General features: G+C 39.8%; 1 protein-coding gene across 13 annotated transcripts in view; it reads left to right on the top strand.

Annotated features, from left to right (window-relative positions):
• The window catches only part of MBNL2 (muscleblind like splicing regulator 2), a 152,519-nt gene that overhangs the window by 108,802 nt on the left and 25,803 nt on the right, over window positions 1-17,914 (top strand). For 4 of the 13 annotated variants that reach the window (XR_003434673.1, XM_027115964.1, XM_027115960.1 and 1 more), the window contains exons 5-7: window positions 1,253-1,516; window positions 8,275-8,328; window positions 8,957-9,110. Coding sequence is in view for 11 of the 13 variants with exons in the window: in XM_027115964.1 (XP_026971765.1) it covers window positions 1,253-1,516; window positions 8,275-8,328; window positions 8,957-9,110 (472 nt within the window). In the remaining 2 variants the exon portion in view is untranslated. Of the gene's footprint in view, window positions 1-1,252; window positions 1,517-8,274; window positions 8,329-8,956; window positions 9,111-9,825; window positions 10,880-16,268; window positions 16,305-17,599; window positions 17,695-17,914 lie in introns of those variants that run through there. The other 9 variants (XR_003434672.1, XM_027115958.1, XM_027115962.1 and 6 more) reach the window with 6 other exon arrangements.

Genomic DNA, 17,914 nt, shown 5'->3' with positions numbered 1-17,914 from the left:
CCAAGTACTTTTGACTCTCACAAGGCTCAAATGTCATGTCAGTGACCCTTCCTGTAATGTCACTAATGATAAAGATGTGAACCACCACTTGAGCACATCAACTTTGGATGTGGAGCCTGAGAAGAAAATAACTTACAATTTTACTAGTAATTCTTCCCTGATAATGATATTTATAAATATAAGTATTATGTATATATGTTATTTGTGTTACTTGACGTTATCGGTATTTAGGGCAAGGTTAAGAATACTCTTTAAATTCCAAAGAAAATTTTCTTTAAACAGTAAACTCCTGATCCACGAGAATTCTCAGAGGATGGAGCACTGCAGTTACTTGAGATTTCAGGATAATTAAGGATTAAGGAATAAAAAAAGAAACAATACATCAACACTTCAAACTCTATTCTACTTCCCTCCTTTTACTTCTTTCCCTTTATCTCTTCCCATATTTCTCTCCGTTTTATTTTGTATTTTTACCTTCTTTCTGTGCTGTCAGAAATAATAATATTGTGACTTAAACGAAAGTTTTGGGGTCTTAGATATCGTAGTTCTTCTAATTTATGAGTATAAGCGTACATCAGCTTTATGGAGCAGGACAGACCTATGGGAAAACGGGAGTATTCACGTTCACCCCAGCCCCACTCCCCGTCCTCAGAGGAGAAGCAGGTTCGTCACGTCGCCTTGTTCTTTTAGCAGTTGTGCAGCAATGACCTTGTGGCTTGATCTTTGGTGAAATAATCCCTCCATGTAAAAACCCTGTAAAATCCCAGAGTTGTCATAGTAGGTGTGGCTATATATAGACGTCCAAATTTTATATACGTGTGTGTGTATATATATACACACACACACACGTATATAAAATCTCCAAATTACTATATATATATATAAAATATTCTTTCCTTCCTCCCTCCCTCCCTCCCTCCCTCCTTCCCTTCTCTAAATAAATAAATAAATCCCAAGAACAATGGGGGCCTTGTTGATTTAACTGCAGATTTTGACTTTCTTAATATAGATTCTCACCCCAGAAAAGAGGGGGAAGTAAAACTCAAATTAGTTTGCCCGGGATTCCAGTTACTTGAGTCCTGGATAATCGAATGTTTATGTTGTAAATGGCACAAAAGCCACCATTAAAAGAAAGGAAAGGCATTTATTCCTTTTCTTTTTTTTTTTTACATCGTGCCTGCGCTCGCAGAGGTAGTTCCCGGCGGCCCTGGGGCCTCCTTCTGCATCGTGTGCTCTTCTCCCCATGTCCTAGGTCTGCAGGGAGTTCCAGCGAGGAAACTGTGCCCGGGGAGAGACTGACTGCCGCTTTGCACACCCCGCTGACAGCACCATGATCGACACAAACGACAACACCGTAACCGTTTGTATGGATTACATAAAGGGGCGTTGCATGAGGGAGAAATGCAAATATTTTCACCCTCCTGCACACTTGCAGGCCAAAATCAAAGCTGCGCAGCACCAAGCCAACCAGGCCGCGGTGGCCGCCCAGGCAGCCGCGGCCGCGGCCACAGTCATGGTAAGTGGGGCGCGCGCGCCGCGCACCTTCCCCGGCCCGCGAGCCCGGAGCCGCGCCTTCCGCGCGGGGACGCGCACGCTCCCCAGACCGCTGGGAGCGGGGGACGGCTGCTGTTCCCGCTGCTCCGCTGCCTACGTCCTGTCTCGGTTGCCCCCGTTTTGTTTTGTTTTGTTCTGTTCTGTCCCTCCCTCCTTCCCTTCTGCAGCACAATAAGTAAATCTCTCAGGCGGGCGCAGGGAACGCGGGGCGGGTGCGAGCGCCCTTCCCCACGCCCAGTTCTGCTCGGAGACCTGACACGGGCGGGACCGGCCCGGGCTCCTCGCAGAGCGGGAAGGACCAGGGAGGCGGCCCAGAAACAGAGAGAGACAGACAGACAGACAGAGACAGAGAGAGGGAAACAGGGCGGGAGGCCTGCGGCGGCTGCTGCGCATCAGCCGCAGCGCTCCCGAGACGGCAGTCCGGAGCCAGGAGCCCTCGGCCGGCGGCCCCCGCTGCCCGGCTTTTCCCTACCCCCATCTTTTGTCCCTCTTCTGTCACTTATCACAAAGGCTACGCTGCGAACTCTCTCTCCCTAAACGAAATTTTATGCAGAACATCAAGTCATGAAACAGCTGAAGATGGAGCTGTACGGCTGGTGCTTGGAAAAAAAAAAGAAGTCCTGGAACCCAGCCTCAGGTCCCTGAGTCACTGTCCTGTCTCAGGCCCCACCCCAGACCTTTGGGCTCTGAATACAAATTTTAAAATATCCCCAGGTGTTTTGTATACACAGTAACATTTGAGAAGCCCCTACCTAGAACACTTAAATTTAGCTGTATTCTGGGATTACCTGAGGGATCTTGAAAGGTTCTAACATCAGTCCCTTCCCCCAAGTTTCTTATTTAATTAGTTTGGATGTGGCCTGGGCAGGGGCTTGCTTTCTTTATTCTTTCTTCCTTTCTTTCTTTAGAAGCTCCCAGTTGATCCCAGTGTGCAGCAAAGTTTGAGAACCACTGCACTGGCCTGTAGAATTAATTTGTTTTCATGTGAGATCTCTGGCTTGACAGAAGTCTGTTTTAATATATGATAGGCACTGGGCATCCATTCATTCAAAACATATGAGACCTGCCGTGCATCAGGCACTTGCCGGCTGGAAAAAATAAATTAGGCAGCTTTCCTTGCCCTCGGGGAGCTTGGAGTTTAGTGACAGTGATACTGCTCCTCCATGACACAATGGAAATGCATAATGGGGTCCAGGGTGGAGGGGGGCAGGAAAGACTCAGTGGCCAGTCATCCCTCGAGAAAGATAGATATGGCTTCAGATACGAAAGGTATAGTTTAAAACACATTGTTCTAACTAGCGACCACCACTTCATACACTAATGCCTGATCAGAATGCAAGGGTAGCTGTTATACACCAAGTTCATATTACTCAACATTCTTTCCACAAATTTTTTTGTTTAGAGAACGATTCATTTTGTTTTATTTTATATTTTTAGAGAATGATCCGTTTTATTTTTTATTATTTTTGGCCACACCACGCAGCTTTCAGGACCTTAGTTCCCTGACCAGGGATTGAACCTGGGCCCTCGGCATGAAAGCACAGAGTCCCAAACACCAGACCGCCAGGGAATTCCCTCCACAAACGTTTATAAGGCCTGGCCCAGTGACAAGCAACAGGGATGCAGAGAGGAAGGCACAGAGCCTGCCCTTAACGTCATCACCGCTTAGTGTGGCCTGTGTGCTTATTCACACCTTTCCAATCTCAGCTTATTCCCAAGTATCTTGAGCACTGAGTCCTTCATCTCTCTCACTGTTTCTTCTCAGAGTCCTTGTCCCTTTAGTGTTTTTTCATCACTGGACATAACAGTGATTTTTCTGTGAGTTTCTATATATGTGGGAATGTATGCATCCGCATGAGAGAGTCAGGACAATATAGATAAATTCTCCCCTTTTTGTTCTCATAAAAGAGTGGTTTTCAAAACTGATTATAATTAGGTGCAGGGAGTGAGGGACCTGTAGGGGAGATGAGAATAAATTGGTCACTTAATGCTGATGAAAAAGGAATTCTTTTAGAGAGCAAATGAGGTCTTCTATACACTTCTGCAGTGTGGAATCCATCTTCATCCACTTAGTGAAGATCTCATCCTACCGAGAAGTAAAATGTTTTTCATTGTAATCATTCTTTCAGGCCAGCCCAAATTTATTCTAACTGGTGTGTTGATCGTTGGGCACAAAGAACACGTTTTTACCTTAAGCGAATGTTATAAATCATAACTAGGTATCAAGGATACCCCCAAGGCTAGTTAGAACTCTGGCTGCAAGAGACAAAAACTTCACTAGATCATTTAGTGCCCTCCAAGGGAGGAGCGGTAAAATAGGGCTCAGGGGTAGATGGATCCGGAAACTTGAAAACCAGTAGGTCTCTCTCTTTTCTTTTTTTCTGCTCCTCTTGGTATATCAGCTCCATTCTCTAAGATCAGCTTCTCCAAACAACACTGGCCATGGCTTTGGACACCTGTAGGGACACATTCTTACATTTCCTGACAAGAGACAAAAATAGTATCTATACCATCTCTAATTAGGAACAAAAAAATGAGCCACCAGGGTCATTTTGGTGGTTGTCCTGTGGTGAGAGTAATAGCATGCCGTGATTGGCTCAGCCTGGATCACGATGGCCATCTCTGGCCACTGGGATATGAGATGAGGTTCTGGGACTATGAAAAACTTAGTCCCTATACCTCAAATACCTGTTAAATACAAGAAAACACTGGTACTAATAGTGACCTTTACAGCTGAGCCCTGAATTTATCTGAGCCTTGATTTATCCGGCTGTTACCTAGAAGTACCAGTTCTAACATCTGCAGTCAGTATGTTCTTCAATCACTGAAGGAACAGTGCACCTAGAATATGTCAATGGTAGATGACCTGGGTTGATGGAGATAAGAGAAGAAATGGCCATTTACACAAACAGCCCGGTATCTTTAAATCAAGATTCGACTCCTCTATGTGCCTTTCTGTGCATTTTCACATCATTTTCATCAAGATGCACAGACCTTGTTGCAGTGGATGTCAGTATATTTAGTTACCATAGTTTCCTAGATTGTTACCCTGTGCCCAGATTTGGAGTTCTGATACTTCAGGTGATCTTGCAACACCGTCAAAGACAACCCAAATGAATGTAGTTTCAGAACAAAAGCGTCAGCTTCTTTCTGACAATGACATGAAAATTACTGAATCTGTCATGTCTTTTTAGTTGAAGTGAGAGGCTCATTTGAAACCAGTCTAGTTGCAGTTGGATGAAGTCAAAGTATTCTTATTCTCATAGCAAGATTACTCGGTACACTGAAGAAAAACTATTATTTCCTTATTTAAAAGAACAAATGGGAGTGATGATTGCAGTCAGAAGATATTAGTATTCCATTCACCTGGGTTCCATATCTGAACACCAAGAATTTCTGTAGTGCAATTTTTATTATTGTCCGGGATTTCCCCTTCTCTGGATTAACTGGACCCTGAAAAGGAATCTAAAGCTTTGATTCCAGAAAAAGAGACATCTCTTTCCTTTAGAGCCTTATTCTTTTGCACTGCCTCTTAAAACATGAGCATCATCCTCATCAGAATTTTTCAAATGTAAAAATAAGCCAGACAGAGCTTCTCTTTGGTAATTTTAACACAAAGGTATCTGATCTTCAGGTCAGCAGTCCTTCTTCACACACACACCAAAATGGGGCTACACCAGGAGATACTTATTTTGTAAAAGGAAACAGGACCAGCTGCCATCAGCTAGATAAGTTTCAGTTGTTCAAGAAAACATGTAAGGGAACTTTGAATCCCATCCTACTTGTCCACATCCTTTTCTTCCACGTTCGAGTGGCAGCTCTGATTACTGCCGTCAGCATTTCCTGACTCCTCAGGTTTGGTCTTTGCCTCTAATGCCGGGCCCTTGGTTGGCTTGCCTTGGCTTGAAGTTGGCTTGCTCCTTGATCCAGAAAATGAAAAGCCTGGCTGTATGTATATAAGGCTGGAGAAAGCCCAGAGCGGGCAAAGGATCAGAAATGTTGGTGAAGCCAGCAAGAATGGGTGCCCAGTGCCTGGCACACAGTAGGGGCTCAATTAAAGAGAACCTCGTTCTCTGCATAGGTGCCTAAGGAAGCTCCCAAGATGCACCGGGCTTGGGGATCTCTCAGGTCTATTTTAAGCCTGAAGATCTTTCAATATAGGTAAACATATGCCTACAGCCACATAATACCCTCTAAAACGGAACATCTGTGTACTACAAAGCCACATTAGAACATGATTATTCATCCATACAGTTTTTTAAAAACATTCTATCCATGTGCCTCAAAGTGTGAGGTGTGCAAGATATTAATATGTACACTCGACCCTCCAAGACCTTAGTGTTTCCTTGAAAAGACAAGATATTTGCATTTAGTAAAGAAAACCCCAAATAAGGTGTGGTAGAAAGGGAAATGTAGTCACTGTCCAGCTCAGTTTAGGGCTCTCAGCTTCTTTAAATTCCTAGTTTATTATAATTTCTGTCGAAATTGCATTTCATCAAACTAAGATTGGAAAAAAAGAGAACATTAACCTTTCAGGTGTCGATCCTAAGGAGAACTATTTAATATTTCTTTTTTCTACTTGGAGACTTCATTAAATGATGCTCTGTTAAATCAAAATTTTGCTCATAAATACCAGCCTGTGGAGACATAATCACTCTTCTAGTTAGCATATCAGAAAAGATCAACCCAATAGCAGATTTGTTCTATAACTCTCAAAGACTGGAAAAGTGAAGGAAAGAATTGAAACCAGAAAGTTGAGGCCAAAATGATTTTGAGTTTAACCATCCAGTTAATGTTGTTAGTGTACTCTATGAGAACAGGCTATGCAGCTTTATGTAGTTAGTACAGACTAATACAAGCAAAAAATTTTTTTAATTTTTAAAAATTGCATTATCTAGCAGTGTAAAACTATACAGGAATGAAAGATTTTAAACAAAAATGGTGTCATGAAAGTTACCTCATGGCAAACTGACATTTAAGGAAAGAATATTCAAAGAAGCTTTCTCATTGTGAAGCTTGTTGGGTTTTGAAAATGTTCACAATTCTGCCTGAAGAACGATGATTTCATATTATGTGATGGCCTCTATCCAGACTGCCTTCCAAAGCAGCTTCTCCACTGGCCATTCTAAGCCTCTCCTCTATCTATAGTCCTTTCCGCTTTACTGCTAGTCTCCACTCCGCTCCACCCTTAGCTCTTTCCTTTACCTCCTATCACCTCCATACTTTTAATCCTGAGTCTTCAAATGATGATGAACCGCTCTTTATTGGCCAAGGAAGATATCATTCATTGTTTCCCATTTTGAGGGTTAAATACTATCCCATTTTCTTTCAAATGCCATAGCTGTAACTCGGAACTTTAGAATAAAACATTTTGTATTTATTGTGCAAACCTTAGGGATTTACCTATTGTGCTAAACATAGAAAATGGGTATTTCATTTCTTTTGTTTGCATTGGAGCTATTCCTTTGAATTTCTTTATTTTCATAGAATTCCATCATAAAATTTTTAGATTTTTTTTTACAACAGTTATCAAGGAACAGGAAAATTTTTTCATCATGGTCTAAATCAATATTTATTATTATTTCAGCTGTTTAAATGAAACTATCCGCCCACAAGTATGGTTATAAGTTAAAGATATTATTTGACTTCTAATAGTCCAAGCAGTTCTTTGCTCTTTTAGCTGTTTGCTATTTTTAGCTATTGTACTTGTTCTAGCCAAGAGTTTCCCACATCTCATTAACTGGGTTGGTCACTGATTATACTTAAAAGTACGACTAGAATTATTAAGCATAAATTATTTTGATACCTGAGGACACTAAATACCCGTTAAAGGGTATTTTCTTAGTGTAATCTGGTAAGTTGTTCGCGATAAATTGAATTAAAATTTCAAATGTGGTGGAAAACAGAATGGATGATAAGTTAGTCATTAGAAACCATATGATGGAATAAAAGCAGGAAATTTGAGAAACCTACTATGCAAATTCAAAACCTGTTAAGCTTGGAACCTTATTCCGCGTTACCAGATCCACACTAGCAAAGTGAAGAGAAAAACTGAGACAATTATCCACATAATTCAGACAAAAAAATTAAGATCCAAACCCAAACAGTTTTGCCTAAATAATCTTGTGTTTGAATATTTTTTTGCCTGAATTGTTTGTCTCAGTTTGCCGCTTCATTTTGTTAGGCTAGATCTTCATTAAAAATTATTTTTATAAAAGTTAAAGATATTATCTTTTTTTTCAACTTGGATCTTATAACTTGGATGTTATATGTAGTGCATTCATTGTTTTATATTTGAAAACTAACTTATCAGAAGTTCTTCAATCCTGTGGCCCTTAAAAGTTTTGCATTTTTTTCTGAAGCAATGTAAAAAATGCTTATGGTGTGTATGCAAGCTGCTGTTTTAATTAACTTTCCTGAATTTCAAACATCTATATTTTACTCTCTTATATGCTTTTAACTAAGGTACAGTAGATGCATTTTTGCTTCAATACTAATTTAAGGTGTAATATTCATTTCTTTAGAGAACATTTTTGTTGTTGTGCATGCCTAGTGTTTTGTACGTTGTATATTGCATTCAGAATATTTTTTTCCTTCTCACCTATCCACAATGCAATGCCGTTCCCATGATGCACCTCTGCTTGCTGTTTACCTGTATGTTAATTCGCTTGAATCCCATTGGCCCACTGCCATCATGTGCTCGCTGCCTGTTATTAAAAGACTCAGTCGACTGCCAAAGCAATGAAGCGACCTCTCGAAGCATCTGTAGACCTGGTACTTTGACCTTTCACCTTTCGCTTTGCATGTAGCTTTTCAGAGAACCATCTGAGATTTGTATTACTTGTAAAATATTGGTTGCAAACAATCATTATTATTAATTAATGAAAAAAATTCAATAAGGTGTTTAGCCATCTCATTTTCATATGTAATATGTGGAATAAATTAATCCTAACAAATTTTAATACCTTTTCCAAAAGAGTGAAGCAAATTTAAATTACTTGGCTTGGAAAAATGCTCATTATAATTCTAATTAACCTTTAAATTCAAGAAATTGCCACTTTGTTAAGGAAAAGAATAGGTATTAATAACACAAATGCTTCCTTCCCCCCTTAGACTAGTTTAACTCATTTTAAAAGCTGAAGTCATTTTTCGTTGTTGTTGCTTGATAGCTTTTCTTTTCCTTAGTTAAGATGCTACCGTTTTGGATTACAGAAATCATGCTTTGCTCTCGGTAACAAACTCTCACTCATTCGACTTTGCCGCTGTTTAAATTAAGGTGCATGGCAGACGCATCTCCTTAGCTGTCATTTTTTAAAAGTATGCTGCAGTTGATGATCTCTGTGGACGCTGAAGGTGTGCTCACTTTGAGTTACACGTATCTTATCCACTTCTTCCCTTACAGGCCTTTCCTCCTGGTGCTCTTCATCCTTTACCAAAGAGACAAGCACTTGAAAAAAGCAACGGTGCCAGCACCGTCTTTAATCCCAGCGTCTTGCACTACCAGCAGGCTCTCACCAGTGCACAGCTGCAGCAACACACGGCATTCATTCCGACAGGTACGTGCCCTGACAGTTCCAAGTCCTGTGTCCGTGTGCCCTCCGGTCATGTGCTTTCTTCTCATTCCTTTAAGCTGTTTGGTGGCATCTAGTTTGCTTTTAAAGGTACGATAAATACAGCCTGAAACTCATCATTGTCCTAGCTATCTAGATAATTTACCTTGCTTGGGACAATAGCTAAAGACTGTTAGGATTCTAAAGCCAAATATTTTATAGAGTTAAGTGACAGTTTGAACCCGTGAGAAGCAAACAGCAGTTAGGGCTTTTGGTTTCTTGTGTTTATACAAGCTGTGTAAAAATTGTTTATGTAAGTAAGACCTCTTATGTGTGACAATTGAAATTTGTCATTAACCCTGAATGACCTAAAAATAGCAATTCCAGTAAATACTAACCTTTTTTTTTTCCTATTCCTATTCAGAGCACTAAACAAAACAAAACAAAACAAACAAACAAAAAGAGAGGCTATTCAAATTAAAGCAAACATCTACTCATATTTTTACATCCATTCTATCTCTTTTGCCATCCTTCTCAACTTCCACCAAGTTCACAAATATAGAGAACTCTTATCCTCAGTTTCTAAGCCAATGCCTGATAATATTAGGTGCTAAGGTGCTTTAACTCTGTCATCCTAATAAGAAATGAATTCTGTTAATCACAGAACCTTGAAGTTTAAAGGATTCTTAGTGATCTCCTCATCCAATTGATTGTTTTACAGATGAGAAAGCTGAGGCCCCCTAAATGTGCAGTGACTTCCCAAGGTGGCACTACTAAAGAGAAAAAGACCTAGAACCCAGTTTCCCTGTGACCAGCTCGATGTACATGACATGACACCAGCCAGCTTCCATAGGCAGAGGCCAGAGTCCTCCTTTAGAGCCTGGCATAAAACATCAGATAAAAGTGAAGAAACAAGAGTACAATGCACGCCAACCCTCCTCTGTTTTTTTACCCACAATGCATGCCAACCCTCCTCTGTTTTTTTACCCACCTTCGTGACCACAGACCTACATACACCATACACAAACACAAAGAGTCACCATAAATGACTGGGGTTTTGACCTTTTAGTCTGAGCTAAAAGAAGGGATAACATTTGCAAAATAAAATTTGCTGGAGTGTCAAAACTAAAAATAAAAAAAGAACCACGGAGTGACTTAGGCTTTAGTGAGAAGGCTGTCCATTGAGTTCTTAGTTTGAAGTCAAAATTTTCAGCCTATGACAGTGACTTGAAGGTCAATATAGGTGAATAACAATTTTATCAAAAAAAAAAAAAAAAGCATATTGATCCCAATCCACACGGGTGGACTTTCCACGTTTGTTATCTATTTTCTTAAATCCTGTAGCATATCAGGAATTAACATAGGAGGGAGCTGAATAAATATTTCTATCCTATTCTTTATATAAAATCTACACTTTGAAATGAATTATTAACCTAACAATATTTATATTGTAGTAAAAAATATAAATTACATTAGTAAAGTGGTTCTTAGTATATAGTTTTCTTATTTTAGTTCTGCTCTTCTCTTAAAATAAATAGACTCATAGACCTGTAGAATGTGTCTCCAAATCAGTAATTATTGGGGCTTCAATCTTGTCCTATTACAACCTTAATTAGTGACATTTCAGTACAGTTATAGCACAGCAGTGATTGTACTTGTAATCCACTTGATATAGCATGTTTATAAAATAATTACTAGAAGGTAAACTTATCTGAAGGCCCTGTGTGATTTCTACAAGTGTCATATTTGATAGACCTTGTCACTAGATATTTTAAGAGAAAAAAATTGTGGAAGAATATACTGAGTGGAAAAACAGAAAAGGACAAGTCTGTTTCTGAAGACTGGGTAGTAATGCCACTACCATTTCCTGGGAATGCCTCTGAAACCCTGGAGCTAAGCCATGCAAAAGGCTGAAGGCCTCTAACTCATATTTAACACTTCAATTCAATAATGACTGACTTGTTAAATCACTGGAAGAATTCTCATTTAAAAATATTTCACCTGGAAACCATTTAAAGACTTCCAAAGCAAGAACGAATAACGTCCCATTTGCAGTGGCCTGATTATAGTTGATGAAATGCTTGTATTGAGGACCCAAGGGCTGTTCTGGGTGCTGTGGTTGTGCACTTCCGCCCCCTGCTGGACTCTTTAAGAACTGTTCAAGTGTGTCCAGCAACTCTCCATAGAGTGGGCTTTGGGAGCAGAAAAGTGGGTCCTAGCCCGCTTAATTCTGTGGATTAGAAGTATTTCCATCTGTAACATGACATAAATATCATAATGAACAAACATGTGGATCTCATGCTCTGAAATGGTATTTCAACTTCTATGAAGTTTTCACGTTTCTCTTAAATGATAAAAGGATAATTTTATTAAAAGGAAATTAGCATAGTCCTTCCCCCAGTTAAATCCATAACAGAAAATTCAGTGTTTATTTTGGCTCTAGTTTTTATTTCAGGCACTCTTTCTCATCAGCCACATTTTCAACCTAATTTAAAATGATAATGATCATTCTTTGTTAATCACTGTTGTTTTAAACTCTGAAAATTAAGTGATGATGTTCAAAAATAATTTTTTTAACTTAGTAAATGAGGAGCTCATTACTTTTAAACTGACAGATTTTGATTTTTCTCTAAATACTTTACATTAACAATTATCATAAATGTGAAACAAAAAAACATTTTATGTTCTCCTGGAAGTTACCCTTTACTGAAAGGTCATTCACAGTGAAGTTTTTGATATGCTGCTAAAATTCTCCCATTGATACAATGTGACTTTGAATTTCAGGAATTCTGCCTTCAGGCTGTGGAGATATTAATTTAAAATATTACGCAAAATATGGGATTCTTCTCCAAACCCATGCTAATATAATATCACCCTGGTTGGTGCCCTAGCACATTTGCAGTGGGTGGGATTTTTCCTTTTTTGATAGGCATTATTTTAACCTAGTGGTTATACTTTTTCTTTGCTATGTTAGGAAAGTGACAAAAACCACACACACAGAAATAGCAGCATAATAATTCTTGGCATTTCTCTGACAGGTTTATTCTGAGTTCCTCTAAGTGTTCTTATCTCATTATCCTTCAAGATAGTTCCGCCAAGTGGCAGGCGTAATTATTTGCATTTTGCAGATGGGAAAACTGAGGCTGTGCCTTTGCCATAAAGTGGAATATATGACTCATGGAGTTGTCCAGATAATTCTACTCGCAGATTCTAGAGCTGAAATGTTTGTGCAACTGAAGCAGAAAACATTTGAGAAGTCTTTGTTAATAGAATTAGTGCCTTAGTGAAATGCTTCTGCCGGTCAGAGCAAAGACAACCTACTGACTCTCTCCTTGATTTATTTCATTATATTGGAAATACAGAGTAAGTAGAACAGGGAAGTGCTAGCACAAATACTGCCTAATGATCAGAAACCATACTATTACATAAGTGTATCACACACCTTGGTGAAAGATTTGTCAGTGTCTAGTGGAAACCCTATCTGTATAACCATAGCAAAATGTGTTTATCCTATTGAACTCAGCAAGCCACTGTTGAACACATAGTCTGTTCTGGGTTCCAAAGCCAGTAGGGGCATACAACGGAGTTCAGAACACGGCAAAAACCAAATATAATGCAAAGCATGAAGGGCTACCTTAGGGAGTGGGCAAAGCGATTTGAGAATGAGGAAGCAAGAGACAATGTATTTGCCATCGGACATGCAGTAGGTGGTGGTGACGAAGGAGATGGAGAAAGGAGGACTTTCCAAAGGAGGAGAAATTTGCTTAGGACTTTGAAAGGAAAATTTTACCAGTGCGGGAAGAGCATCCCAGGCAGGGGGAAGAGCATGGATTGGGAACAGGGTACTTGAGGAATAACAAGTTGCCCGTTGTAGCTCAGTGTAAAGTACTGAAGGGGCTGTGTTTGCAGGGGTGGGGGGTGGGAGAGAGTGGGGTGAAAAGGCAGAGATGGAGCTTAGAAAGAAGAGCAGGACCAGAATCTGCCATTGAGTAAGACAGCCACACATTGCAAAACTTCTGTGTTTCCGATACGCATATCACTTTTAGGCCACACAGAGAGAGATGCTCATCACATTGATTTGGTTGAGCGTTTCAGGCACATCCTGAACTGAAGCCAAAGGACGGTTCCAGTCCTAGCCCAGTGTGGCTGTAGGAGCTGCTGTTGATGATCTGCAGCCCAGTGACATTCAGGTGTGTCCAAGAAAGGAAAGTGCTCCAAGAAAGCCCATCCGCATTGGAATGCGAGAGAATAACATGGAATTTTTATAGGGATGATTTTGAATCCAGCCATGGTTGACTTTGAAATCATTCACAAACTGGGTACTTTAATACATTTTAGGAACAAGTTGCTCCCAACACACTCTCACTGGTGGCTGAGAACATTCACTCAACTGACTGTTTACCATGCGCCCCATAGACGTAGACAGACATGAACCCTGCCCTCCAGAGTTTACAGTGGAAGAGGAGAGGTGGATTTCAATAAATAGCCAGAGAAGTATATAATTAAAAGTTTTTATGAGTATAATGAATGAAAAAGTAGAGAGTTCAGTAAGGTTTAAAATAGGAAACTGATTTAAGTGGCATGTGAATATAGGTAAAAGAACAATTGAACAGTTTTTTAAAGAAGCAACATATACCTCGAGACCTGGAAAATGAAGAATGGGGTAATGATGATTTTAGGCAGGGGCGGAGAGCTGTGAGAAGCCCAAAAGTAGGACAAAAGTGTGATGAGTTCATTTCAAAGAAATGAAAGGCTAATCTGTCTGAAGCTTGGTGCATGGGGGCCAGGGGAGGAGTATAGTGTGAGCTGGGGAGATAGTCAGAGACTAGACCATGGGAACCTTTATCCTAAAAGCAATGAAAAGGCAATGAATCATTTCCAGCAGAGAAGTGAACAGACCTGTATTGGGGAAGGTTTACTCTGCCAGCAGAATGGAGAACGGACTAAAGGGGGGGACGAGAATGGAGGCAGGAAGACCACTTAGGATGTTACTGCATAGCCGATCCCAGATCATAAAATGGTGATCAGGCCATGAGGAGTGGCAGTGAAGATGGACCGATAGACAAACACAGGATGCACTTTAGAAGCAGAACTGCTTTGTCTTATTGGTGAGTTGGACCAGGGAATTTCACGAGGGAAAGTGGTGTCAGGGAGAACTTTCAGTTTGGGCTAGAGCTACGACATCGATGGTGACGTCCATCTAGCATTTCCTGAGGTGGAGAAACAGATGCTGTGGAAAAGGTCAATGCTTGGACATGTTCGATTTGAGATGCTTGTGAGAAATCCAAGTAGGAAGGCCAGATAAACAGTTAGATGGAAAAACCTGGAGCTCAGAGGAGCTATCTGGGCGGGATACATAAATTTGGAAGCCTTGAGCTTGTAGATAGTATTTAAATCCTAAACTGAATTAATACCATGGAGTGAATGACATACCAGAAGAAAAGTACAGAGTAGATGAAAAGGAACCAGACTGAGCCCTGAAAAACTCTAGTATATAGAGATAGAGTATGTGTGTGTCTGTGTTTGCATATGTGTCTGTGTCTGTGTCTGTGTTATCAGAAAATACAAGGGAAAAGAGTAGTTTATTACGGAGAGAGTAGACAAGTGCTAAATGTTACCATGACTCAGGATGGAAGGGTTCTTACTGATTGCAGAAATACGGAGTTCTTTGATGACATGCAGTTTGAGTGGAGAGGTGAAAATGAAAGCCAAATTGGAGAGGATTGAAGAATAAACGGGGTCAAGGAAGTGCAAATTTATGTGTAGGTAACTTTCCAGAAGTTTGATTGTGAAGAAGTTTAGAAACATAGGGCTGGAGAAAGATAGGGTGTCATGAGGTGTTTGTGTGTGTGTTTTCAGTTGGATATATTAGCACATGTTTGCTGAAGAATCCAGGAGTGGCCCAGTTAAATAACCTCTTTTCCTGACTAGTTAATGTTGACCTGATCAAAACGCAGATCAGGCAAAATGTCTCCCTCAGGTGTGAACAGTTCAGCAGAGAGAATAAAGACGTACACATCTCAGATTCTTCACCCAGTATCTCAGAAGGCAGTTCTAAAACCCTAAGTGGGTACACCTACCTTCATTAAAGACTACTTCTCTGGTACCCATATGACACCCAATCTTCAGTTACCTAAGTCCTTACATTACCTTGATTTTCACTCTAAGGAGCTGAACCAGAAGTAGATAATTCCTTTCAATACAATTCTTTTTTCAGTATTCCACAACATATGTTATATCATGGTCCGTTTTCTGATTCAAGTACATTAATATGACCACCCACAGGTAAGGCAGCTATTCCCAAGGAAGGGCTGTAAACCCCCCTCCCTCCCTCTCTCCTTCCCACCCTCCCACTTACCCACCTAGACACCAAAAACCCCTAGCCCTGGTCCTATCCCAGCCTCAGTTCAGTGCTGTTTTGCCTCTGCAGTGTTTAGATTTTATTGCTAGCCACCGCTCCTTTGTCATAATGAATCTCATAACAGAAAATAGGTCACACACACATCCGGTCATCCCATCACGGGAACCTCAGTCTTCCTACACTGAGGGCTTTCAAGCAGTACTCTAACATTCACCTGACCTGCAACCCTTTGATTTAGAGGATACGGAATCTTAATTACTGTTTTTATTTTCGTATTGTTATTGACACAAAACATTTTACAATCAGACAAGCAAACTTTTAATTCAATAAGGTCAGTGTGATATAGTGAATACAAAACCTGACCTGGATTTAGGAACAGAATTCTATTTCTAGCCTTAGCCTTGACTCCCACGATGCAAGACCTTGGAGTAGTTACTATGCCTCAGATTTTTCATCTGTAAAATACCCACTTCCTACCTTGGAGGATGAACTTGAGAATGTCTGTAAGATACTGTGAGGTCTTAGAGGAAGGTGACTGCTGCATTATCACATGTCATTCTTACTAGAATCATGTCAATGGAGATGAATCAAAAGTGTGAAAAGTAATGAATAATATTGGCTTAAAATAATTCAGATATATTTGTGTCCACACTGAACATGTGAATGACTCTAAAAGACTGTGTTAACTAACCCTACTTATTTCTGGTTGTGCTTCAATCTCACTTTGAATGTTAACTCTAAACCGCTAACCTGTTTCTTTCCCTTTATTCACTTTTTTCCACCTACCATTGCATGACATGCAGGGTCAGTTTTGTGCATGACACCCGCTACCAGTATTGGTAGGTTCCAACCTTTTTTTATTTGTCTTTTATATTATGTACAATACCTTCACTTGACTGAGATTTATCTCAAAGATCGTAGAAATGCTGTAGGAACTGGTAGATCTGAAGGCTTATTTGGCTTTAGAGTTAATGTATAGGTTTCAAAATGTACTTGTATACTGAAGACAATGACCATCTTAATGTGACTAGAACAACCACTGCAAGACATAAAACCACAAGTACGAGTCTGCTTTTTAATGATCTGTATTTTGTTTCTCTTTATAGTTTATATGGTTTAGCATAAGAAAAAAGAAAAAGCTTACTTGATCAGAGAGGCAGGCTAATTTCATCAATGTTTTAAAGTTTCATGTGGTGTGCCTTTATCTCCTCTTTGCTGTGTGTTAGAGTTATCAGAGTTTCCCAGAAGTATTTCTTTAAAAAAAATTATAAATGGATGTATTTTGAAAACAAATGTCCCAACTGCCTTGCTTTATTATCCTTTTTAATTTTGTGTTGATTTATTTGTGATGAGTATTTGTACCTTACCATTCCCTTAGATGTTAACTTTTAATAGTACATACATAAGCTATCCCCACACATTCCAATGCCTTGGTACAAAAGTCTGTCTTAAGGACATATGGATTAGTTCCACTTAGAGTAAAGAAAAATAAACATTGGCAAAATTTGTCTGGCTGTTTCACAGTGACTGTGTTACAATTTTACATCAAGGCCATGACTTCTGCTCTACTGTTTATTGACCCAAATAAACCACAATCCCCAGTAATTCCAGTTCAAGCAGGCAGGCCCAAATCGACCCCAAACATTCAATTTAACTGCAATTAATTCCAAGAAAATTCTAACCCAAATTAGGCCTACATTATCGAGGCTTTGATGTTTTAGAATGATAATTAAAAGTGAATATTGCATAGTCTTACTTCATTTGGACATTACAATTTCGCGTTTTGGGGAGCACTGTTTATTACAGGCACTGTAGACTCTGACTTGGGAATGATCTAGTGCTGGAGGTAAAAGGGTTTATAAATACATCAACCAAAGTAATCTGCTTTGGCCTTTCTGGGAATCACTGATGATATTTTAAAACTTCCTTTAATTGTACTTGTAATAAGCTATTTTCCCTTTTTTTTATTTCTCTCCCATATGCTTCCTTGCTTTGCATTGTGATTGCATGCCATCTGCTGGTTTAACCCATGATGGCTTGCTGCTCTGATATTCACCATATGCCAAAATGCCACTTCTGTTACCGTAACGCTACACCCTCCTGTTCATTGCTCCCATGGTCCCCCTCCTGAAAGTACCCATGATGCACAGCGCTACGTCAGCCACTGTCTCTGCGGCAACAGCTCCTGCAACAAGTGCCCCCTTCGCAGCAGCAGCCACAGCCAATCAGGTTTGCTCCTTTTAAAGCTTTTCTTTCACAAATCCCAAACTCTAAATGAGTGCTGATAGTTAAAAAAAAAAAAAAAAAAAAAATTCTCAGGGAGAATTTTTTTTTTTCATGTTTATCCATCAGATTTTATTTTATTTTATTTTTTTGATTAGTTTATGGCCAGCATTTGTGGACAGGTTGCACTTATTTAGAGTTAACATTTACTGCAAATAATGATGTA

This window comes from Aethalodelphis obliquidens, unplaced genomic scaffold (assembly GCF_003676395.1).
Source record: "Aethalodelphis obliquidens isolate GAN/ISIS:26980383/991018 unplaced genomic scaffold, ASM367639v1 scaffold15, whole genome shotgun sequence".
Taxonomy (NCBI): Eukaryota; Metazoa; Chordata; class Mammalia; order Artiodactyla; family Delphinidae; genus Aethalodelphis; species Aethalodelphis obliquidens.
The sequence above is the reverse complement of the archived record's forward strand: the minus strand, read 5'-3'. Positions and strand labels throughout refer to the sequence as shown.